The sequence below is a fragment of the Mesoplodon bidens genome (genome assembly GCF_964165515.1).
Source record: "Mesoplodon bidens genome assembly, chromosome: X".
In the NCBI taxonomy this organism is placed as follows: Eukaryota; Metazoa; Chordata; class Mammalia; order Artiodactyla; family Ziphiidae; genus Mesoplodon; species Mesoplodon bidens.
In genome coordinates this window covers 98,754,044-98,780,033 of record NC_138163.1, presented here as the reverse complement: position 1 = coordinate 98,780,033, position 25,990 = coordinate 98,754,044, and the positions used below count along the sequence as shown (strand labels likewise).

The window sequence follows — 25,990 nt, the reverse complement described above, 5'->3', positions numbered from 1 at the left end:
TATTCTTACTCTTTCATTTTACACAGTAATACTCATTTCAGTGGTATGTTTCTGTGGAGATCTCTTTAGCTATCAGAGCAATTTGACTTTGGTACTGGAAAAACATAAGTCACAGAAACAGTGATTAAGCAGGCAACAATTCTACAAATAATACTGATTTAATTATGTACATAAGGTCAACCAAGGCATGAGAATTAAAGTGAGATTTATTTAAGGCCAGTATACTGTAAACACCCCCCCAATCCTGTGACTATAATAACTTTCAGGCCCAATTAAGTGAATTATTCCTCATTGATTGTGAAATATTCCCAGGTAAAACCATTAAAGGCTGTATTGATTTCGGATTGTTGCATTATTTCTTAAAGCTTGTCTTGGGATAACTGCTGCATTTTCCAGAGTCTGTGAGCTCTAAACTGTGAGGTGCTGGCCTAACTTTGATGGAACCTGAGAACTGGAAGGACCTTGGGGATCACCAAATCCAGGCACCTTCCCAGTGCAAGAATCCTCTCCACAATATTCTGTCAGACAGGCAGTTGTCTTACTCTTTACCACTTTTATCCCCAAAGAATATGTATTTTTCCTCCATACATTTTTGATGCTACTCACTCATCTTTCCATGATAGGTCATTCTTTATTCCCAAGCCAAGATCTGCCTTCTAGGGTCTCTCACCATTGTTCCCAGCTCCTCCATTACCACACACAGCAAATCTCCTTTGTCCAAAATAGTTAAAGCCATCTATTTTCGTACTTCCCCTTTTTCACATCTGTGATCTTCTCAGGCTAAAAAAATTCCTGGTTCTTTCAACAGCTTAATTCAAGGCTTTTAAATGCAGTGGAAAATTCAAAGAATAATATAATGAACACTCATATTCTCCACCAGCCTGAATTATCAACAATTAAGATTTTGTCATATTTTTCTTTTTCTTAAATAGAGGAATTAAAACATTACAGAAATGGTTATTTCCCCTTTGATCACCCCTTCTAGTGTCCTCCTCCTCCCTCGCAGTGTCATGCATATATAGGTGTGTATAAACAACATATAGATTTGTTTTAATTTACACAAATGGTGTTATTATGGGTGTGTCTGTATGTTTTGTCCATACAGCAAATGTCTTAGATCTTTTCGTATGTTTTGTATTAGTCTTTCCATACTATGTATTGTATTAGTCATTATATGTATGACATAAGATATTTTGGCTGTCTGCCATCTGGGCATATGGTCGGATTGTAGTCCTGCCTCTTCTGAAGTTAGGTGTGGCCATGTGATTTGCTTTGGTCAATGAAATGTCAGCAAAAGTAACGGGTGCACTTCCAAATGGAAGTTTTAAGAGCCAGTATGAGATTTACCACATTTAATTCCTCTGGCAGATAGAGATGAGGTCTCTCTGTCAGCCTGGGTCTGAGAATAACTACTTGAACTTTCCTGCCAACTCACTTTTTAAGCATGTAGCATAAGGAATAAATAGACTTTGCTTGTATTAAGCCACTCGGATTTTAGGTTCCTTTTGTTAATTTGCAAACTTAGCCCATCCTGATTTATAAGTAGACCTACATCATTGTTTTTAGTGGCTGCAAAGTATCCCCGAGTGTGAGTAGACCTTATTCTGTGTAGCCATTCTCCTACTGACAGAGAAGCTTAAGGACTTCCTGAATTTTGCTGTTACAAACAATTCTGTGTTGGTAATTGTATAAATTTGTGAGAGTTTCTCCAGGATGTGTATCTAGAAGTAGGATTGTTTGGGTCACAGCGTATGGATATTTTCAGTTTTACAGGATTCTGTCTTTGCTATCTAAAGTGGCTATATCAATTTACATTCTCACCCTTTCAACTCATTTGTGTGACATGATTCCCAAACTTTTTACTAATTTTGGTTCCCATCTCTGGATTCACTTTTGTCAGTCATTGTTTCTCTGTGATACTCAGACTGGAACTTGTTTGTCCTGCTGTTGTCCAACTGAGGTAGATGATATATTTCCAAATTTAGCCCAAGCTGAGTAGCTGCATCACCCTGGGGTATTTGCTGGCATAGAAGACTGAACATCTATCATCCTGTATTTAGGAGTTTTTTAAATTGCAGTGGCTTTACATATGTTCTAGTTAAATTTCATCCTATTTTTGCTTATCATATTAGCTTTTGAATTCTCCCCTTTACTCTAGTGTCACCCTTCCTAGGTCAGTAATCCTAGGTTCATCTACATTACTGATCAAAATTTTGATCAGCACAGGGCCAAGGGCATAGCTCTGTGTCCCACCATGAGACACCTTTCAGGTTTACTTGTCTTCAGGATTCTTCATCTTATCAAGTGGAAAATCCTGGTGGCCTTTGTTAGCTGCACCACATATACTCTACCTATAAAGAATTATGCCAATAAATGAATTGAGTGACTGGAACAGAAAGGAGTCTGGGGTAAGTTGGGTATGTCATAATTTTAGAGAGCCTATCCTGGCAGTTAGTGATTATCAAGTGCTTATCCAACCAGTGCTTTATTAATCTGATCTAGAATTTAGTTTGGAGTGAGATTTCAAGCTTTTTATTAGTAATGATCATATTCCACCCCTTTGAAAATAAGGGAGATTTTTTGCCTCTCTCCAGTCTGTTGGGAGGTCTGGTTTCTGTGAGTTTTCATAGATGAAAGGAAGTGATCCTGCTGTCATAGCTGCAAATAGTCTTTTATTCCTGGGGAGAGGAACAAGGTGGTTTTTAGGATTCTGAGCAGCCAGGATGCTTGTACTCTACTCCCCAGTCAGTGTCTTTTCTTCCTGCACCGGAACCAAACCTGTTCATGGTTCTAAGAATTATAAGGATTCCCTAGGCCAGTAGCTCAGGTCATTACAAGTTAGACTTGTTGATGGTCTTTCTCTTGTTCTTTGGGACCAGCTACATGTCTAATTCCTGTTACCATTTTTGTATTAGGATTCTTAGTTACATGTGTCAGGATCCCAACTCAGATTAGCCTAAGAAACAAAAAGAAAGTTTACTGGTAAATGAATAGCCCCATGGACTGCTGCCTTTAGGAATGGCTGCATCCTCTCACTCATCACATCCCTGATTCTCCTTCCCTCACCTTTGCTTTCCTCTGAGTTAGTTTCGCTCACTCTCAGGCATGCTATCTGCAGCAGATGCAGTGCTTCTTTTACAATACTTCTATCAGAACCTTTGGATGACTTGTTGATCTAGCCTGGTTCATACGCCTTAGCCCCAGGAGGTGTGTATGTGTTAGGAAGTGGGGCAGAGATTGCCCTCAACCTGACTACATGGACTGAGAGTGAGCCCTCATTCACTCCTCTTTCATATATTTGCCGAGTGCCCACTATATGATAGGCACCATACTAGGCTCAGGGGTTATTACACTGAACAACATAGTCGTATTGATATAACATAATCAGTATATATATTGATCAAGATATAACATAATCTGCCTTCTTGAAGTGTATAAGCGTTTAAAAAATGGACTTTAATGTGCTCACAATAATAAAGGAGAAGTTACTGGTGCTGGAAAGCAAATGACAGAGGTTCTGACCTACTCTGGGGCAGGTGAGGGAAGGCTGCCCTAAGGAAGTGTTTTTTGGATTGAAATCTGACATGAGTAGGAGTTAGCTATGTGAAGTAGGTAGGAAGGTTGATGACAAGCAATTGGGGGAGGGAGGTGGAATGTACAGAGCCTTGGAGGTAGAAGGGGGCATATTCCAGGCACTGAAAGAAGGCCAGTATGGTTAGATCACAGAGACTGAAGGGGCAGAGAGGCACATGTGGGGCTGGAGAAGTAGGTTGGTACCACTTGAGCAATGCCTCATGGCTTGGCAAGAAGTTTGGAAGCCATACAAATAGCCCTAGTCTATGTGGGTAACTCACTTCCTAAAAACTTCCTTAGTCTAGTTAATTAACTAGCCAAGATCACCCACCTGGTTGGGATTTAAATCTAGGAACACCACAATATCTGTCACATGTCTAGACCTGGCTCAGGCATTGCCTCTCCCAGGAAGCAGTCCTTCCTGCCAATGGGAGAGGGTAGGTGTTCCTCCATTCCTACTCCCTTAGTACCCTGCTCAGAGAACTCTCATGGTTTTATTTACCCCATCCAAGCCTGGGCAAGACATGTTGGTGCCCAGCCAGGCTAGTGATTGGCATCTGTGCAAAAAAGTGTTGTCATAGCAGGCCTGTCTTTGAAAGGTCCCTTGGCTGGCATCTGGAACTTGATTTTCAGGGGGATTCCCACCATTCCCAGAACTGATAAAGGTGCCTCAATGTGCCTGAACTGTTCATATAAACAGTGCAGTTTCTGCTGAACACTTGCTTTCCTTCTTGAGGTCTAGAATTTTAATATTGCCAATCAGAGGGTGCCTATGTGACCAACCTCCAATCAAAACCCTGGGCACTGAGTCCCTAATGACCTTCCCTAGTGGACTACATTTCATGTATGTTGTCACAACTTGTTGCTAGGGAAAGTAAGTGTATCCTGTGTAACTCTACTGGGAGAGGACTCTTGGAAGCTTGTGTCTGGTCTCCCCTGTATTTCACCCCAGGTGCCTTTTCCCTCCACTGATTTTGCTTTGTATTTCTTCACCGTAATAAATCATAGGCGATGAGTGTGGTTATATGCTCAGTTCTGTGAATCTTCCTAGTGAATCACAGAACTTGGGGCGGTCTTGGGGACCCTTGACACAGCACCCTTGCAAAACCATTCTTAAGTACTTTACAACACTTATTTTCAAAGGAGAGAGTGAGCCTGGTGAGGAACTAGGGCAGAGAAAGGGGCTCTGGTGGTGGCACCGACTCTCCTCTCCTTTTGTGCAGTCAGCTTTGGTCCCAAACTTGTACTCTCCACTCTACTAAACCTCAGTCTTGCAGAGGCCTGCAAGGGAACCTTTGAGCACTGGGGAGCAATGGAAAGGTTTTACACTAAGGAGTCATGATCAGATTTGCGTTTGGGGAAGAATAAATGCCCGAGAATCATCACGAGAATTTGTGAGGAGAGTTTGCTTCACCAGAATACAACTATCTATACAAAGCCACTATCATAAAAGTAGTGTGGTAATGGACTAGGAATTTGATGTAACAGCCAGGTTTCCCAAATTTCAGCCCAAGTTCCTTCATCAAACCTTTATCGAGTTCTTTGATGAGTTCTGTAAGAGTGAACATGTGAAACTCAGTTCCTTCTCTGCTTTACTTCTGAAACAGGTCATGCAAAAGCAAGCATCATTTATACTGTCTGCAGTGGAACCCTCTGAACTTCTTTTTGGGTGGTTGGGATGCTGTCAACTGTCAGAGTAGGAATGTGGGGTTTTCTGAATTCAGAACGTGGGAAAAAAGTAAGTAAATAGTGAACTCTTTACCAGTCTCCCTCCTGTGAATTGCTGATATTTTAAATCATTGCATATTAATAGCTTAGGGGTAATTTTGGCACTTTTGAGTTTTACAGTTTTTCAGTTGATAAAAATATTCCTATTTCCACAATCTGCCACCATTGTTTTGTCTTCCTTTGCATGTCAGGGATGATACTTCCTAAGGGAAAACTTAATTAGACCATGCAATAATCTTCTTGGAGAAATAGAGAAAATTGGTTATTTAAAACACTAGATGAAAGATCTTAGTCTTTTTTAAAAAAAAAAAAAAAAAAAAAAAAACCTTTGAAAGAGGAAAACATCCTGTACTGAAGGAACAGAGGTGGGATGATGGAGTTCTGCTGTCCCTGTTTTGCATTTCTAACAGTAAACTTGAAAGCACAGGATCTTCTGACCATTGAAGCAGAAATTATGTATTCACCGTTTCCCATGAAATAACATTTACCATTAAAAAGAGATTGCATTTATATTTGTCTTGGGTAAATTTCTATGCAGAAAATTCTAAAATTTTTAATGCAGAAATTCATAAGTTCAAGACCTACACGAGCACACAAAAGCATTACATTGATTACATGTCCGTGTATTGGCTGATTCCTGAAATGGTGTCTCAGAAGGATTAAAATTGAGCCTCTGTTCTGAGCACATGGGGTTGACTGTGGCTTGGGAGTGTGCCAGTTAGTCATAGCACCTGCGCCTCCTCACAGGGTCTTGTTGCCGCTGCCCAGGAAGATGGAGGGAAACTGCCTCACCACTCCAGCCACAGATGCAAGGCTAGAAATCCTGCCTAGGAGGCTTCTTCTCCTGCTCTGACTGACAAGAGACCCAGAGACGATAGTCTAGCCAGCTGGCTGCAATGCTGGGGCAGGAAAAGCGGCAAAAGTGAGAATAAAATCAAGTCCCCCCCACTCCCAAGCCCACACTGATAATAATGATCAGACGCCTTATTGTCAACAACCTCATCTTGCATTAAACAACATTCAGGAATCCTGGGTGTGATGGCCTATTTGCAGTGTGTAAACGGAACATGGGAAGAGGGTGGTGCTCAGATCTGACCTAGAAATTTGAGATGTAGGTGGAGAGACCTAACACCCCGCTGGGGACTCACAGGCCAATTACCTTGAGTCTGGTAACTGGAATACAACTCCTAAAGGAAACTAGGTGTTTTGAACTAAGAAATAATGTATGTATAGGCGAGGCTTCATGTATTCTTTCTTTATTTATTATAAGTCCTCAAAAGTTCATAGGAATTAAGGTTCTCCAGAGTGTGTGAGGGCCTTGGAGACAAGAGAAGCAAAGGAAGGAGCCTTTACTTTATTTTTGTTCATGAGCAAAATCCTGCAGTATTAGACTGAACCATATGAAATTGCTGATACTCAAACATTTTTACCTATAACAATGGCAATTTCATATGGTTTAACCTAATACATCTAATTTCACCACACAAATGCTTTGAAAATATTCTGAGCTTATTACTTTTTTTGGACTTAACTTCATCAGAGGGGGAAGGATCTCATAAATTATTAGAAAGTGTTTTCTTTATAATAATTTATGACATTAATCCTCACTTATCAAACGTGTTTTTTACCAGCTCTATGGAAGTATAATTGATATATAAAAACTGCACATTTTCAATGTATGCAGTTTGATGAGTTTGGACTTAATGCATATACCTGTGAAACCATCACTACAATCAAGGTAATAGCCACCTCCAAAAGGTTCCTTGTGCCTCTTTTTTTTGTGATAAGAACACTTAATATGAGATCTACCCTCTTAATTTTTTTTTACATCTTCATTGGAGTATAATTGCTTTACAATGGTGTATTAGTTTCTGCTTTATAATAAAGTGAATCAGTTATACATATACATATGTTCCCATATCTCTTCCCTCTTGTGTCTCCCTCCCTCCCACCCTCCCTATCCCACCCCTCTAGGTGGTCACAAAGCACCGAGCTGATCTCCCTGTGCTATGCGGCTGCTTCCCACTAGCTATCTATTTTACGATTGGTAGTGTATATATGTCCATGCCTCTCTCTCGATTTGTCCCAGCTTACCCTTCCCCCTCACCATATCCTCAAGTCCATTCTCTAGTAGGTCTGTGTCTTCATTCCTGTCTTACCCCTGGGTTTTTCATGACATTTTTTTTTCTTAACTTTCATATATATGTGTTAGCATACGGTATTTGTCTTTCTCTTTCTCACTTACTTCACTCTGTATGACAGACTCTAGGTCTATCCACTTCATTACAAATAGCTCAATTTCGTTTCTTTTTATGGCTGAGTAATATTCCATTGTATATATGTGCCACATCTTCTTTATCCATTCATCCGACGATGGACACTTAGGTTGTTTCCATCTCTGGGCTATTGTAAATAGAGCTGCAATGAACATTTTGGTACATGTCTCTTTTTGAATTATGGTTTTCTCAGGGTATATGCCCAGTAGTGGGATTGCTGGGTCATATGGTAGTTCTATTTGTAGTTTTTTAAGGAACCTCCATACTGCTCTCCAATAGTGGCTGTACCAATTCACATTCCCACCAGCAGTGCAAGAGTGTTCCCTTTTCTCCAAACTCTCTCCAGCATTTATAGTTTCTAGATTTTTTGATGATGGCCTCGTAAAATGAGTTTGGGAGTGTTCCTCCCTCTGCTACATTTTAGAAGAGTTTGAGAAGGATAGGTGTTAGCTCTTCTCTAAATGTTTGATAGAATTCGTCTGTGAAGCCATCTGGTCCTGGGCTTTTGTTTGTTGGAAGATATTTAATCACAGTTTAAATTTCAGTGCTTGTGATTGGTCTGTTCATACTTTCTGTTTCTTCCTAATTCAGTCTTGGCAGGTTGTGCATTTCTAAGAATTTGTCCATTTCTTCCAGGTTGTCCATTTTATTGGCATAGAGTTACTTGTAGTAATCTCATGATCTTTTGTATTTCTGCAGTGTCAGTTGTTACTTCTCCTTTTTCATTTCTAATTCTATTGATTTGAGTCTTCTCCCTGTTTTTCTTGATGAGTCTGGCTAATGATTTATCAATTTTGTTTATCTTCTCAAAGAACCAGCTTTTAGTTTTATTGGTCTTTGCTATCGTTTCCTCCATTTCTTTTTCATTTATTTCTGATCTGATTTCTATGATTTCTTTCCTTCTGCTAACTTTGGGGTATTTTTGGTCTTCTTTCTCTAATTGCTTTAGGTGCAAGGTTAGGTTGTTTATTCGAGATGTTTCCTGTTTCTTAAGGTAGGATTGTATTGCTATAAACTTCCCTCTTAAAGCTGCTTTTGCTGCATCCCATAGGTTTTGGGTCGTCGTGTCTCCATTGTCATTTGTTTCTAGGTATTTTTAAATTTCCTCTTCGATTTCTTCAGTGATCACTTCGTTATTAAGTAGTGTATTGTTTAGCCTCCATGTGTTTGTATTTTTTACAGATCTTTTCCTGTAATTGATATCTAGTCTCATAGCGTTGTGGTCAGAAAAGATACTTCATAAAATTTCAATTTTCTTAAATTTACCAAGAGTTCATTTGTGACCCAAGATATGATCTGTCCTGGAGAATGTTCCATGAGCACTTGAGAAAAATGTGTATTCTGTTGTTTTTGGATGGAATGTCCTATAAATATCAATTAAGTCCATCTTGTTTAATGTATCATTTAAAGCTTGTGTTTCCTTATTTATTTTCATTTTGCATGATCTGTCCATTGGTGAAAGTGGGGTGTTAAAGTCCCCTACTATGAATGTGTTACTGTCGATTTCCCCTTTTATGGCTGTTAGTATTTGCCTTATGTATTGAGGTGCTCCTATGTTGGGTGCATAAATATTTACGATTGTTCTATCTTCTTCTTGGTTTGATCCCTTGATCATTATGTAGTGTCCTTCTTTGTCTCTTCTAATACTCTTTGTTTTAAAGTCTATTTTGTCTGCTATGAGAATTGCTACTCCAGCTTTCTTTTGGTTTCCATTTGCATGGAATATCTTTTTCCATCCCCTTGCTTTCAGTCCGTATGTGCCTCTAGGTCTGAAGTGGGTCTCTTGTAGACAGCATATATATGGGTCTTGTTTTTGTATCCATTCAGCCAATCTGTGTCTTTTGGTGGGAGCATTTAGTCCATTTACATTTAAGGTAATTATCGATATGTATGTTTCTATTCCCATTTTCTTAATTGTTTTGGGTTCGTTATTGTAGGTCTTTTCCTTCTCTTGTGTTTCTTGCCTAGAGAAGTTCCTTTAGCATTTGTTGTAAAGCTGGTTTGGTGGTGCTGAACTCTCTCAGCTTTTGCTTGTCTGTAAAGGTTTTAATTTCTCCATCAAATCTGAATGAGATCCTTGCTGGGTAGAGTAATCTTGGTTGCAGGTTTTTCTCCTTCATCACTTTAAATATGTCCTGCCAGTCCCTTCTGGCTTGCAGGGTTTCTGCTGAAAGATCAGCTGTTAACCTTATGGGGATTCCCTTGTGTGTTATTTGTTGTTTTCCCCTTGTTGCTTTTAATATGTTTTCTTTGAATTTAATTTTTGACAATTTGATTAATATGTGTCTTGGCGTATTTCTCCTTGGATTTATCCTGTATGGGACACTCTGTGCTTCCTGGACTTGATTAACTATTTCCTTTCCCATATTAGGGAAGTTTCCAGCTATAATCTCTTCAAATATTTTCTCAGTCCCTTTCTTTTTCTCTTCTTCTTCTGGAACACCTATAATTCGAATGTTGCTGCGTTTAGTGTTGTCCCAGAGGTCTCTGAGACTGCCCTCAGTTCTTTTCATTCTTTTTTCTTTATTATGCTCTACAGTAGTTATTTCCACTATTTTACCTTCAAGGTCACTTATCCGTTCTTCTGCCTCAGTTATTCTGCTATTGATCCCATCTAGGGTATTTTTCATTTCATTTATTGTGTTGTTCATCGTTGTTTGTTTCATCTTTAGTTCTTCTAGGTCCTTGTTAAGTGTTTCTTGCATTTTGTCTATTCTATTTCCAAGATTTTGTATCATCTTTACTATCATTATTCTGAATTCTTTTTCAGGTAGACTGCCTATTTCCTCTTCATTTGTTAGGTCTGGTGGATTTTTATCTTGCTCCCTCATCTGCTGTGTGTTTTTCTGTCTTCTCATTTTGCTTATCTTAGTGTGTTTGGGGTCTCCTTTTTGCAGGCTGCAGGTTCGTAGTTCCCGTTGTTTTTGGTGTCTGTCCCCAGTGGCTAAGGTTGGTTCAGTGGGTTGTGTAGGCTTCCTGTTGGAGGGGAGTAGTGCCTGTGTTCTGGTGGATGAGGCTGGATCTTGTCTTTCTGGTGGGCAGGTCCACGTCTGGTGCTGTGTTTTGGGGTGTCTGTGGACTTCTTATGATTTTAGGCAGCCTCTCTGCTAATGGGTGGGTTTGTGTTCCTGTTTTGCTTGTTGTTTGGCATAGGGTGTCTAGCACTGTAGCTTGCTGGTCATTGAGTGAAGCTGGGTGCTGGTGTTGAGGTGGAGATCTCTGGGAGATTTTTGCTGTTTGATATTATGTGGAGCTGGGAGGTCTCTTGTGGACCAGTGTCCTGAAGTTGGCTCTCCCACCTCAGAGGCACAGCACTGACTCCTGGCTGGAGCACCAAGAGCCTTTCATCCACACCGCTCAGAATAAAAGGGAGAAAAAGTAGAAAGAAAGAATTAGTAGAAGTAGAAAGAAAGAAAAAGAAAAGAAAAGGAAAGAAAGAAAGAAAGGAGGGAAGGAAGGAAAAGAGAAAGAAAGAAAAAAGATAAAATAAAATAAAGTAAGATAAAATAAAATAGTTATTAAAATAAAAAATAGTTATTAAGAAAAAATTTTTTAAAAAACAAAAAAAAACGGACTGATAGAACCCTAGGACATATGGTGGAAGCAAAGCTATACAGACAGAATCTCACACAGAAGCATACAGGTACACACTCACAAAAACAGGGAAAGGGGAAAAAGTCGTAAATCCTGCTCTCGAAGTCCACCTCAATTTGGGATGATTCATTGTCTAAAGGAGGGAAGGAAGGCAAGAAGGAAAGAAAGAAAGAAGATAAAGTAAATAAAATAAAGATAAAATAAAGTTATTAAAATAAAAATAATTATTAAGGAAAAAATTAAAAAACAAACAAACTGAAACAGAAGGATAGAACACTAGGACAAATGGTGGAAGCAAAGCTATACAGACAGAATCTCACACAGAAGCATACACATACACACTCACAAAAAGAGGAAAAGGCAGGCTTCCCTGGTGGCGCGGTGGTTGAGAGTCCGCCTGCCGATGCAGGGGACACGGGTTTGTGCCCCGGTCCAGGAAGATCCCACATGCCGTGGAGCGGCTGGGCCCATGAGCCAGGGCCACTGAGCTTGCACGTCCGGAGTCTGTGCTCCGCAACGGGAGAGGCCACAACAGTGAGAGGTCCGCGTACCACAAAAAAAAGGCGGGGGGGATTCATAAATCTTTCTCTCAAAGTCCACCTCCTCAATTTGGGATAATTCGTTGTCTATTCATGTATTCCACAGATGCAAGGTACATCAAGTTGATTGTGGAGCTTTAATCCGCTGCTTCTGAGGCTGCTAGGAGAGATTTCCCTTTCTCTTCTTTGTTCCCACAGCTCCCGGGTCTCAGCTTTGGATTTGGCCCCGCCTCTGCGTGTAGGTCGCCCGAGGGTGTCTGTTCTTCGCTCAGACAGGACAGGGTTAAAGGAGCAGCCACTTCTGGGACTCTGGCTCACTCAGGCCGGGGGTGGGGGGGGGAGGCAGGGGCACGGAGTGCGGGGGCGAGCCTGCAGCGGCAGAGGCCGGCGTGACATTGCACCAGCCTGAGGTGCGCCGTGCGTTCTCCCGGGGAACTTGTCCCTGGATCCCAGGACCCTGGCAGTGGTGGGCTGCACAGGCTCCCCGGAAGGGGGGTGTGGATAGTGACCTGTGCTCGCACACAAGCTTCTTGGTGGCGGCAGCAGCAGCCTTAGCGTCTTATGCCCGTCTCTGGGGTCCGCACTTTTAGCTGCGGCTCACGCCCGTCTCTGTAGCTCCTTAAGCAGCGCTCTTAATCCCCTCTCCTCACGCACCAGGAAACAAAGAGGGAAGAAAAAGTCTCTTGCCTCTTCGGCAGGTCCAGACTTTTCCCTGGAGGCCCTCCCGGCCAGCCATAGTGCACTAACCCCTTCAGGCTGTGTTCACTCCGCCAACCCCAGTCCTCTCGAGAAGCCCAAGCCTCAGCTCCCAGCCCCGCCCTCCCCGGCGGGTGAGCAGACAAGCCTCTGGGGCTGGTGAGTGCCGGTCGGCGCCGATCCTCTGTGCGAGAATCTCCCCGCTTTGCCCTCCACACCCCTGTTGGTACGCTCTCCTCCGCTACTCCGAAGCTTTCCCCCTCCGCCACCCTCAGTCTCTGCCCGCGAAGGGGCTCCTAGTGTGTGGAAACCTTTTCTCCTTCACGGCTCCCTCCCACTGGTGCAGGTCCCATCCCTATCCTTTTGTCTCTGTTTATTCTTTTTTCTTTTACCCTACCCAGGTATGTGGGGACTTTCTTGCCTTTTGGGAGGGCTGAGGTCTTCTGCCAGCGTTCAGTAGGTATTCTGTAGGAGTTGTTCCACGTGTAGATGTATTTCTGGTGTATCTGTGGGGAGGAAGGTGATCTCCGCATCTTACTCTTCCGCCATCTTCCCCTCGTCCAGCAAGTGCGTTTTTGAATATGTACAGAATCTCTTGCACCTTTGAAGCCTCGGGGTCAGTGATTTGACAAGGGGCAAACTGCAGCAGTGGTCTGCCTCACAATCAGGCAACAGGACGTGTGGTGTCGTTCAGAGGCCTGAGCAGTGAGAGCTGCAGTCCTGACTCCAGCAGAGGCCTGAGGCCCAGTCGGTCCTCAGCAGGGAGCAGCAGGATGGGCACTGGGGCTCTTTCAGCACCGTCTGCGGCCTCGGGTTGAGGCGCAATAACCTTGGGAGCTATAGTAGTCCGTTCACCGTGAAATTCCTACTCATTTGCGGCCTTTTCTGCAGACCCTGCCCTTCCTTTCCCTACCCTCTTAAATTTTTAAGTGCACAATATGGTATTATTAATAGACACTGTGTCGTATAGCAGATCTCTAGAACTTAATTCATTCTGCATAATTGAAACCTTACACTCATTGGACAATAATTCCCCATTTTCCTCTCTTCACAGTCCCTGGCAACCACCATTCTATTGTCTGCTTCTGTGAGTTTGACTATTTTAGATATGTCATATAAGTGGAATCATGAAGTATTTGTCCTTGCTTATTTCACTTAGCATAATGTCCTCCAGGTCCATCCATGTTGTTTCAAATGAAAGGATTCCCTTCTTTTTTAAGGTTAGTATTCCATTGTGTGTATATAACACATTTTCTTTATCCATTCATCTGTCAAATGGACATTTGGGTCGTTTCTATATCTTGACTATTGTGAATAATGCTACAGTGAACATGAGAGTGCCAATATCTCTTTGAGATCCTGACTTCAATTATTTTGGTTATATATGGCCAACAGGTATATATATAAAGGTGCTCAACATCACTAATCATCAGGGAAATGCAAATCAAAACCACAATATCACCTTACACCTGTTAGGATGGCTATTATATATTAAAAAAGGTATTATTTTACAATGTTGGTCATTGTATCAGGTACAGAGACAGATGACATGGACATAGAAGGTGGTCCAGGGAAGGAGTGTGAACAGAAGCATGTGTGCAGGAAAGCACCAGGACATGTGAGTGGGGAGCAGTGAGTGGCTCAGCTTCCCTAGAGAAGAGACCATGCAAGGAAAATAACACTGGAAAGGTGAGCTGTGGCCACATTGTGGAGTGCCTTGGATACTAAGCCTAGGAGTCTGAAATTTGTGCTGTGAGCAGTAGGGAGCCATTGAAGGTTTTGTGCTTTTAGAGTTTTAACCTGCCAGCTGATGACAGTAGAATTGGAATTGTAAATCAGTCTTGCAATTTATTTTCCCAGCTTGTTACTGACTGAAACTGGTTTTACACACCTCAACTGCATGCCCATTTCAGTGGACTTTGAATAACATTTGATTGTTTCCAAAAGTGAAATTCACTTTCAAAGGAAGAAAAATTGCTTCCATTGACCTTACTCAGAGAAATATGATACACCAAAGGGACAGAAAGCAAATCAAAGTAGAAAATGTCCTAAGTGTTTTGAGGAATTGCATTTGCCTCAGAGGGTCTCTTGGAAGTCAGCCTGTAATTTGATGTGTGAATTCTGGTATATTTGGTTTTTTTTTTAATTACTTCATAGTTACATACATCTGTGTAATTAACGTTTTGAATTGGTAACTGCCCTGTCTTTACTGGAATGCACTGAAGGGTAACAGTGTGCAAATAGAGGATGGGGATTATAACTAAAAAGAATAGGGATTCTAATGGCAATGCTAAGTTCTCTTCAGGTGAGATATTAGCAGTGTGGGACATATTAACTAGTTAACTGGGTAACTGCTGATTGCAGGTGCCACTACCTCTGGTCTGAGGAGGTACCTTATGGCTACCTTGGCATCAGGTAGGATGAGAGACTTGCATATGGAATGACATTTGTTATTCACATGGCCATTATTACAGATTTCTTGTTTGGGGTCAGGTGTTTGACCCCCTCTGTGATCTTGGCATTAGCTAGAGTGCCCTTCTCAGTGGAGCCCAGCAGTAGTGCCTGCTTTGGAGAATTATTCAATGTCTAAAGTGATTCAGTGTAGTAGGACTGTGGTGTGTGATGAAATTTCCATTCTATATTTAATCATTAAAAACTGACTTCTAAATTCTGTCAATTAGCTCTTGCTGTACACCTAGCCACTTCAAAAGTTAGTGGCTCAAAATAGTAATTATCTATTTAGCTCATTATTCTGTGAGTTGGCCATTTGGGCTCGGTTCAGCTGAGCAGTTCTGTTCTTAGCTGGTCTCCCTTATGTCTGTGGTCAGCTACAGGTCAGCAGGGAGCTCTGTTTCTGAGGTTGGCTGGCTGCCAACTGGGACAGTGGTAGAGGGTAGGAGTACTGGGCTATACATCTGTTATCCTGCAGCAGGCTAGCCCAGGCTTGTTTTCATGATAGCTGGGCAGGTTTCTAAGACTGAATAGAAGCAGCAAGGCCTCTTGAGGCCTAAGCTTAGAACTGGCACAGCATCACCTCTGCTGCATTTTGTTGGCCTAGGCAAGTTATAAAGCCAGTCCAGATTCAGGGAATGGGAAGGAGCTTCAAAATCACCTTGAAAGGGCATAGATAAAGAATAAGGTGGAGAATTGAGACCACTTTTGCTGTCTATCAGACAAATACAGATTACTCTTCTTAAAGGCTTCAGTTATTCCTGTAACATTTAAAACTCATGTGTTGTGTATATTCACATAATTCGTATTCACAGGGTTAAAGACTGATCAGAAACAAATAAGGAAGTATTAAAATCGTTCACAAGTCAGGGCCATGATGATAGTCCTTTTGTGAAGTTGAGTTTCAGGGTGGGACTTTGATGCTCTGATACCTGAATGTGCTTCACATTTTATTTTATTTTTTTAAACATCTTTATTGGAGTATAATTGCTTTACAATGGTGTGTTAGTTTCTGCTTTATAACAAAGTGAATCAGCTATACATATATCCCCATATCTCCTCCCTCTTGCGTCTCCCTCCCACCCTCCCTATCCCACCCCTCTAGGTGGTCACAAAGCACCGAGCTGATCTCCCTGTGCTATGCGACTACTTCCCACCAGCTACCTATTTTACATTTGGTAGTGTATATATGTCCATGCCACTCTCTCACTTCGTCCCAGCTTGCCCTTCCCCCTCCCCGTGTCCTCAGGTCCATTCTCTACATCTGCATCTTTATTCCTGTCCTGCCCCTAGGTTCTTCAGAACCTTTTTTTTTTTAGAGTCCGTATATATGTGTTAGCATACGGTATTTGTTTTTCTCTTTCTGACTTACTTCACTCTGTATGACAGACTCTAGGTCCATCCACCTCATTACAGATAACTCAATTTCATTTCTTTTTATGGCTGAGTAATAGTCCATTGTATATATGTGCCACATCTTCTTTATCCATTCATCTGTCGATGGACACTTAGGTTGCTTCCATGTCCTGGCTATTGTAAATAGAGCTGCAATGAACAATTTGGTACATGTCTCTTTTTGAATTATGGTTTTCTCAGGGTATATGCCCAGTAGTGGGATTGCTGGGTCGTATGGTAGTTCTATTTGTAGTTTTTTAAGGAACCTCCATACTGTTCTCCATAGTGGCTGTATCAATTTACATTCCCACCAACAGTGCAAGAGGGTTCCCTTTTCTCCACACCCTCTCCAGCATTTATTGTTTGTAGATTTTTTATGATGGCCATTCTGACTGGTGTGAGGTGATACCTCATTGTAGTTTTGATTTGCATTTCTCTAATGATTAGTGATGTTGAGCATTCTTTCATGTGTTTGTTGGCAATCTGTATATCTTCTTTGGAGAAATGTCTAGTTAGGTCTTCTGCCCATTTTTGGATTGGGTTGTTTGTTTTTTGGATATTGAGCTGCATGAGCTGCTTGTAAATTTTGGAGATTAATCCTTTGTCAGTTGCTTCATTTGCAAATATTTTCTCCCATTCTGAGGGTTGTCTTTTCGTCTTGTTTATGGTTTCCTTTGCTGTGCAAAAGCTTTGAAGTTTCATTAGGTCCCATTTGTTTATTTTTGTTTTTATTTCTATTTCTCTAGGAGGTGGGTCAAAAAGGATCTTGCTGTGATTCATGTCATGGAGTGTTCTGCCTATGTTTTCCTCTAAGAGTTTGATAGTATCTGGCCTTACATTTAGGTTTTTAATCCATTTTGAGTTTATTTTTGTGTATGGTGTTAGGGAGTGTTCTAATTTCATTCTTTTACCTGTAGCTGTCCAGTTTTCCCAGCACCACTTATTGAAGAGTACCTCACATTTTAAATCAAAGTCACTAACTGGACCCTTGCTACTAAATGACATGAAGAACATAAATGAAGATTTAAAACAAAGCCGCAGATTCTTTGACACTGGTCTCATCAGGTGGTAGGGCCTATGTCTCCTTTGAGTTAAATCTGGGTGGGCTTGTGACTGCTTCAACCAATACAACAAAGTATGTGACTTCTGAGACTAAGTTATAAAAGGCAGTGCAGCTTCTGCCTTGTTCATTAGAACATTTATGCTGGGAACCCTGAGCTGCCATGTAAGAAGCCTGACTACCCTGAGACTACTGTGCTGAGAGGCCTTGTGTGGGCACTTCAGAGGTACTCTCTGCTAAGCCCAGTCATCCCTGTCAAAGGGGCCAGCTGAGTGAAGTGAAGAATCCTCCAGATGATTCCAGCTGATTTGAGTCTTTGCAGCTGAGATCCCAGACATCATGGAGTAGAAAAACGCCATCCTTGCTGTTTTTCACCTGAATTCCCAATTCACAGAATTTGTGAGATAAAATGATGGTTGCTTTATGCCACTATATTTTACAGTGGTTACATAGCAATTGATAAACTGGAACAGAATAAATGAATGGGCATGGCTGTATTCCAGTAAAACTTTTTTCATGGACACTGAAATAAGAATTTTACATAATTTTTACGTCATAAAATATCCTTTTGATTTTTTTCAACAATTAAAAAATGTAAAGGCCATTCTTAGCTCATGGGCCATACCAAAAACAAGCAGTGAGCTAGATTTGGCCTACAGGCCATAGTTTGCTGACCCCTGCTCTAAAAGATTATGTAGTATTTGTAAAATTGAAACGTAAGGGCTTTTGGCCAAGATGGCTCTGATGGCATGCTTCAAACTCATATGTCCTCTCTAAATAAAGTGATAATAGATAAAATAAAAAATTAGAAAGACATATCTGTGATCAAGAAAAGGTAAATCTCTGGACCAGAAACAGATCAAACAGTAAGTGGAGATTGTTAGTCATGGGCCACTAGTTAGTGATGTACTGGACTCTAGATCCAGAGAAAGGTAGAGATGGCTGGGAATTGTATTTCTATGGACAGTGGAAATGAAAGCACTCAGTGATTGGAGGAAATGATCCCTGGCTGTGCAGAGTCAAGGATTGCTCATGAACAGAGACGGAAAAAGATGTTACTTATATTTGTAGTGGCAGGCAGGAGAGCAGAGAGAGAGTCAGGGCCAGATGCAAATGTATTATTGGCTTACTGTCTAAATCTGTACTTTTATCCCTATTGGTAGGATGGGATTGAAAATGCTGGAAGGAAGCAACTCTCAGTGGAGAGGGTGAATGAAGAAGGAGGGAAATGAACTTCTTCCAAGGTTAGCTTACAAACTAAAATTTCAAAGTGAGAACAGCTGTCCAAATTAGCACCCAGCAAATAAATTTACTCCCAATGAGAATCATTTTAGAGTGACTTTAAAGTTTATTTTCAAAGAGCTAAAGCAAGAATAACTTGCATGATAAGTTTTTTAAAAATCTAGCCATACCTGGTAGGAACTCATATTCTAGTTGGAGATTTTTAAATATATATCAGTGATTACAAAATCGTTTATGTTAGTTATGGTGCTGTACACAGTCCATTCAGAGCATACTGCTGTTGAGATTGTCAAGGGGGTGAGTCAGACAAGGGGGGCTTTTTAGAAGAGGTGACATGTTTGCTAAACCTTATAAGGATGAGTTTATGTGTTTGCAAAGTGAGGAAGTTAGAAGAGGGCCTTCCAGGCAGAAGGGATAGTATGATTATATAAAGCATAAGGGTGAGATGCAACATGGGTGTGGGAACTACAGAAGTTCAGCATTGTTAGAGCATAAAACTGAAGCATAGTGTGTTTAGGAATAAAGCTGCAGAAGTAGGTGTAGCTTGACTGTGGAGGACCTTGTTGGCCTTGATGAGGACCTTAATAAAGATCTAGGAGCAAAGGGAAGCCACTGAAGTCTCAACAATGAAGGGGCATGGTCGAATTTGTGTTTCAGGTAAGTTTCTGGCATTTGGGTGGAGGGTGAATTTGAGGGCAACAAGATCAGGAGCCCCAAGACCAGTTAGGAAGCTGCTGTTGCAGTCTCAGTTTCAGGAGATGGTTAAGTCCCAACCTAGGAAAATGAAGGCTAAAATGGGATGGGACTATTGATTTAGAAGACTATTTCAGACGTTAACTTGGCAGGGTTTGATGAGGATGTTCCAGGATGAGAGAAAGGAAATAGTTAAGAGAATTTTTCTATATTTTCTAACTACATAGAGGGTACCAACTGAGACCACTAGAAGGGAGGAAGAACCAGTGGAGAAAAGAAGGTAGTGGCCTTAGTGTTGATCACCTTTCAGGTTGATGTGTTTGGTTGGCGGCGGGGGGGTGGGGGTGGGCATGGGCGGGGGGGTGTTAGATTTGTTTTTCTTTTTTATCTTTTCCTTTCCTTCCTCCCTCCCCCATCCCTCTTTCTTTCTATTCTGGGAGCCATAGCATGGGTTTAGTGTAGTAGGGCACTTTGGGGAAACACCATCACAAGATGGTTAGAGGAAGAAAAGGATATTAGGGAGCAATACAGGGAACCCGGAAAAAGCCCTTGGAAACCAAGGCAGCTGTTTCAAGAGGGTTAGTGGGAGGGAGGGACTGAGTGATCAGTATGTCAAATGCAGCATACAGCTACTTAGAGATGAGGGTTGGGAAATGTGCACAGACTGGTGACTTTTTCAAGAACTCTGTAGAAGGTAATTGAGGAGTGACTGAGAGCAAGGAAGGGAAGACAGACCATAGACTACATTTTGAGGAGTTTGCAAGAGAAGAGAAAGAAGGAGATTAGGTATTAAATAGAGAAAAATGATGTAAGGTCAAGAGATAATTTGGGAATAAAGGTGGGGAGAGATTGAAATCTGTTAACAGGTAAAAATTTAGTATGAAGGCAGATTTTTTTCTATTCATAGAAAGTTATTCTTTGTTTAGAGCTGTCTAAAAATTAGAACGGATTGCCTTGTTAGATAGTTGCCCCCTGTCACTGGAGTGGTCGAATACAGATTAGATGTTTTCTAGTCAGCTGTGTAGAAAGATATGTTGGTGAGTGTCTTTGGGTGTTTTAGTCTCTGTTCAATTCTCAACACTTTGCCCAAAGTTGATTTAAGCATTATAAACTAATGAGTTATTCTGTGGACTTGTGTTGCCTGGCAGCTCTCCATAGATTGATCAAATCAATGGGCCAAGTTAACTTATGTGCCTTTGATCTTGAAGGATGAAATTAAACTGCAGATTCTTAGATAAGAAAATATTGAGGCTCGGTGTCCAGGAATGTTTCATCACTATGACAGTCAACCATGGTCTGGGTTCACAGGTATTTTTGACAAGGTAGTCACTTTCCACACACAACAACAGAGCCTTTATTTCAAATTTTTGAGAGTTTTTTTTTATCTGTCCATCATTTTTGTAAAACACTGTTACTTGAAATAATTAAAATAACACTGAGATTATAGGAGAAATGGATAGAGAAGAAAAATCTGTTTCCTTTTCTCTCTCTGTGATTCATATTCCTATATGGATGCTTTTAGTTTACATAGAAGTTTGGTTTTTTAAGGCCAAGAGGAGATAATTAGTTTCCATCTCTGCTCTCTAGTCCTCATCTTAGATCTTTTAGTGGTCCTTTTGGGTAGCATTAAAAACAATTCAGGGGTAAACTTTGCTGTTTGTCTCAAATGACTACTTATCTGTATCCAAATCTGGCTTCCTGGGGTACTGAAGCATGAACAGCATAAATTACTGAACTCAACTAATTCTCAGAAAGCCACATTTTAGTCAGTACTTTCCAACTTTCTCACTCATTTCTGTTACAGAACTAACAAGTGGTATAACTAATTAATTAGACTTGTATTCCTTTTCAAGTTACACATTTTAAATTCTCTCTGTTAACCTTTTGAAAATGCTAATAAGTAGTAAAACAAATCCATACAGGGAAACTAAAAAATGCAAGTACTGGAAAAAACAGCTCCCCCGCCCCCAAGAATAAGCGCCAGGTGTGGTGAATATTTATCTTTTAAGGAAAAATAGTTGCATCCTTGTTACCAACTGACTTTCCTTCTTATGGCCCATGGATAGGGGAGCAGCCTCCCAGTTACCCCCAGGCCTGTAAGTTTTACCCGTTTCTTAGCCTGTTTGTTTCCTTGCTCTGGGAGAGTGCAGTAAGTGAAAATCTTACAAGTCCACAGGTTGATTCTTTTCCTTTCACAATTTAATACTTTCTGAACATGTTAAGAACATGAATTAAAATGCCCTTTTAATCATATACTTACTTTTTAACAGTTAAATTTTTTCTTTTGAAATAAAAGATTTTGAGATAATGTGTCTAAATTTAGAGAGGAGTTGCAAAAATAATATAGAGGCAAATTTCCTGTTCCAAACAAGATGTAGTAGACACATTTCACCGTATTCCAGTTAAATGCAACAATATAGGTAGTTTAAATGTAAATAGATGGAAAAAGACATACCATGCAAATGCCAATCAAAAGAAAGCTGGGGTGGCTATACTAATATCAGATAAATTAGACATCAGAGCAAAGAAAATTACAAAGGACAAAGAGGAGCACTACATAATGATTCAAAGGGTCAGTCCACCCAGAAGACAGGGCAATCTTAAATGTGTATGCACCGAACAACAGAGCTTCAAAGTACATGAAGCAAAACTGAACATAATTGAGAAATAGATATAAATCCACAGTTATCGGTGGGAAATTCAATAGCATTATATACTTACTTTTCAAGTGCACATGTAACATTCACTAAGGTAGACTATATCCCAGGTCATAAAACAAACCCCAACAAATATAAAAGAATTAAAATCCTACAGAGTATATTCTCTGACCATAATGGAATCAAACTAGAAATGAAAAACAGACTACAGGAAAGTCTTCAAACAGTTGGAAATTAAACAACACACTTCTTATTAATCCATGGGTCAAGGAGGAAGTCTCAGGGAAATAAAAAAATACACTGACCTTAATGAAAATGAAAATACAGCATATCAAAACTTGTAGGTTGTAGCTAAATCAGTGCTGAGTGGAAATTTATAGCACTAAATGCTTATATGAGGAATAGATGAAAGGTCACAAATGAATAATCTAAGCTTCCACCTTGAGAAAATAGAAAAAAAGAAGAGCAAAATAAACCCAGAGCAAGCTGGAGGAAGGAAATAATAAAGAAGAGAGAAGTTAATGTAATTGAAAACAAAAACAGTAGAGAAAAACAATGAATCCAAAAAAGCTGGTTCTTTGAAAAGAGAGATTCTGACTTAATTGGTAATGGGTGCAGTTTGGGCATTGGGATTTTACAATCTCTCCAGGTGATACCAATGTTTAATGGGAATTGAGAACCTCTGCTGTGGAGGCCAGATAATTTTCTCAGGGTTTAACCAGTGTTGGCATCTATGGCCTGCCCCTTTCATTCCTCCTGAGGAAAACTTGTAGTCATTTCATTTTCTCTCACTTTTTGTTGCCCTCAAAGTCAGTGCTGATCCTTTCCCTTGTATGTTAACTTCCCTGCCTGACTGCCCTTTTGCCATCAGTATAGCCCTGACCAGAGGTGAACTGTTCCCAACTGCAACCCCCCTCCACTTCACACCCACAGCACCTTGATTGATTTGGGATTAACCCCCAAAACCCCCTCTAATTGGTTTGTCACACATCATTGGTCACCAGCTTTAGGCTGTGATCACCCAAGCCATAGTAACAGTGTGTCTAGTGCACCTGGTCTTGTGACCCTGGCTCTGAGGGAGCCGAAGGACTTGGTTTTTCCGTTCTGGTGGCCAGTGCAGTGCCTGCCCTTTAACACAGTATTAACAGTTGATGTACGGTGGATTTGCACTTGCTCAGTAAGTTTGGGGTTGTTTGTTTGACCTTACATGTGAGACCTGTTATTGTTTCTAAAACCTGGGATAAAGGTATTTTTCTCCTAATAAATTCTGATGATCACTTTAAATCAGGTAGATGTTATTGTAAATGTATTAGGGGTACATGTGCCTAAATTTCAATGTGGAAGCAACTCACAGCAAGAGATAAGACATAATGGAAATCATTATTTTTAAAAAATTGCTTGAGTTTCTATCTGGAGAAATAATTATGTATTTCATAGTAAAAGTTATTCTTGTTGATTTACTTTATTCTTAAGAGGTCATATTTGCAAATGGTATTTTAAGAGGATTTATGCTTTGTACATATATCTCTTTATTCTTAAGATGCCAAGCCTACTTATTTATCTGGTAGTTGAAATTATTGAATATATGTACATAAATCAAATAGAAAATGTAGGGAATTCCCTGGCGGTCCAGTGGTTAGGACTTGACGATTTCACTGCCGTGGCCCAGGTTCAATCCCTGGTCAGGGAACTAAGATCCCACAAGCCACGTGGCGCAGTCAAGAAAGAAACAAAGAAAGAAAGGGAACGTACTGCTAATTTTAAAAAAGTTATTAGAACTGGGGCCTTTTTGCTTAAAAGGCATAAAACAGATTTTAATTTAGAAAGGGTCTAGGACCATTAAAATTTGTCAAGATAACATCACAGAATAGGCCACCCAAGCTGAAACCTTCCAGTGAGGTCTTTATTAGCCAAACAGTGGGCTGAGAGATTGGGAAGGAGGGGGCGGTGTTAGGAAAGTGATAATTCAGTTGTATGCTTCCAATTTTCAGTATTCTTTCTTTCATTAAAAGAAAGGTTTCCTGTAGTTTAGACCAGAGGGTGACAAGCTATGGCCTGTGAGCCAAATCTAGCCTCCCACCTGTTTTTGTCTGGCCTGTGAGCTAAGAATGGTTTTTAACATTTTTAAGTGGTTGAAAAATGAAGAATAACATTTCATGACATGTGAAAATATGAAATTTGAATTTTAGTATAAAAAAGTTTTATTGGGACAGAGCCATGATCATTTGTTTATGTACTGCCTGTGACTGCTTTCATGCTACAATAACAGATTTGAGTAATTGCCACAGAGACCATATGGCCCACAAAGCCAAACATGTTTGCTATCTGGTCCTTTAGAGAAAAAGTTTGCTGAACCCTGTTTTAAACTCCCTTCCCAATGTGGCCTTCCCATGCAAGATGATTTCTACTCAGGAGGTTTGAAATTCCCAAATAATTTGTTAACATTAAAGAGGGTAAGCCTGTTTCCTGGCAACAGGGATAACTGTGTTTGACATAGAAACACTTGACTGAGTGGCAGGAACCTACCTAGGTAAATTGGTATTTTCTTCTTTTTTCTTTAATGCTTTTTGAGGGCTTTGGGAAAGAGTTGATCTCCAGACTCCTCATCTGGTCACAGGGGACTCATGAGTCACACGATGTGTCTTAATTTTTAAAAACAAGCTTTAAAATGACTGAGATGAAGGCAGTCTTCTTTTAAAAAGTACAGAAAAGTTCACTGACTCCAATTTCTGGTATCTCTTCTTTTTTTAAGGACAAAGATTTGTGGGGGGTAAGGAGAAGCAGTAAAATATGTAGGATATGTTCTTTTTCTTCTGATTATTTTTTGTTTACTCAAATATTTATGGTTTTAGTTACTGGAGTACTGAAATGTGGTAAAGATAAAAGATATTTGAGGTGAACAGGCTTGAAAGGAAGTTTTGTTTCCACAACACTGAAACAGTGATAGATTGAATTGTTTTGTAGAGAGGGGTGAATTCTGAATTAAAGCATAGGCAGTGGACTCAAATGGTCTCAGTGTGGAGACGGTTAGTATTTACCCCAGAGCAGAGGTAATCAGCTCAAGAAACACATCTATAGTATTTATGATTTCTGTTTAAGGAATAGTTTGGGAGTTTCTTTGCCCATATGAGCAGGAATTGATCCTTAAGAGTAAAAGAAGTGTGCTGCTCTGGTCTGACCAGTGGTCTAACTCAAACGTCTGTCTCTGTTAATAGCCCTGAAGGGTATTTTCCTGAAAGTCTAAGGGAGCTGGACTTTTAGATGCTTCTTTACTTAAGGATTACTTCCAAATACCATCATGGATTTATCCTCCCTGATTTTATCTCAGTCCTTCTTGAACCTGTTTACATTTTCATTCTGTTCCACTTCTTGAGCTGATGAGTTCTCTAAGTTCCCCAAACATTGCTCAAAGTCCTGCTTTCTTTCTGATAAAATTGCCTTTAGGTTACAGGGATTGCCCCTTTGTTACTTTAACTCTGTGATTGGGTGAATAAAGTCAGCAATTTCCACACTCGTCTTGATTCTTATCGATTTCTGCTTCATTCTTTTAGAGCAAGATTTCTCAACCTTGGCAGTATTGACATTTTGGGCCAGATAAATCTGTGCATTGCAGGATGTTTAGCAGCCTCCCTGGTCTCTACACCCAAGATGCCAGTAACGCTGCCCCTTCCCAGTTGCGATAACCAAAAATGTCTCCAGATATTGCCACATTGTCCCTGGGGAACAAAATTGCCTTCAGCTGAGGACCACTGCTTTAGATATTTATATTTTACAAGCTGTAAGGTTTTGTGCTTTTGGGACTCACTTTATAAACATGGAGGCTCCTCTATCCAGTTGATTGTATTGTGCTTTTCTGGGTTTTTTCCAGCTCTGGTTGATGTCCATCTTGAACGACAGTGACAACTACTTTTCATAGCATCAGTTTTTTCAGGTCAGCTGCATCGTTTGTGAGTGGTGTGGGGAACAAATACCTTGAAAACTTAGAAGTTTTTTCTAATTATAAATGTCGTATATGTGTACTGTAAAAATGTGGAGAATGGAAAAAATTAGAAAGAATGTTTTCGGCACTCAGAAAACTTCAGTGTT

General features: G+C 40.5%; 1 protein-coding gene across 6 annotated transcripts in view; it reads left to right on the top strand.

Annotated features, from left to right (window-relative positions):
- The window catches only part of JADE3 (jade family PHD finger 3), a 168,431-nt gene that overhangs the window by 55,080 nt on the left and 87,361 nt on the right, over positions 1–25,990 (top strand). The window contains exon 2 of one of the 6 annotated variants that reach the window (XM_081222935.1): positions 5,181–5,315. The exons of the other annotated variants lie outside the window; for them this stretch is intronic. Within the exon in view, the coding sequence (XP_081079061.1) occupies positions 5,252–5,315 (64 nt within the window). The 5' untranslated portion in view covers positions 5,181–5,251. The remainder of the gene's footprint in view (positions 1–5,180; positions 5,316–25,990) is intronic. 6 annotated transcript variants of the gene reach the window in all.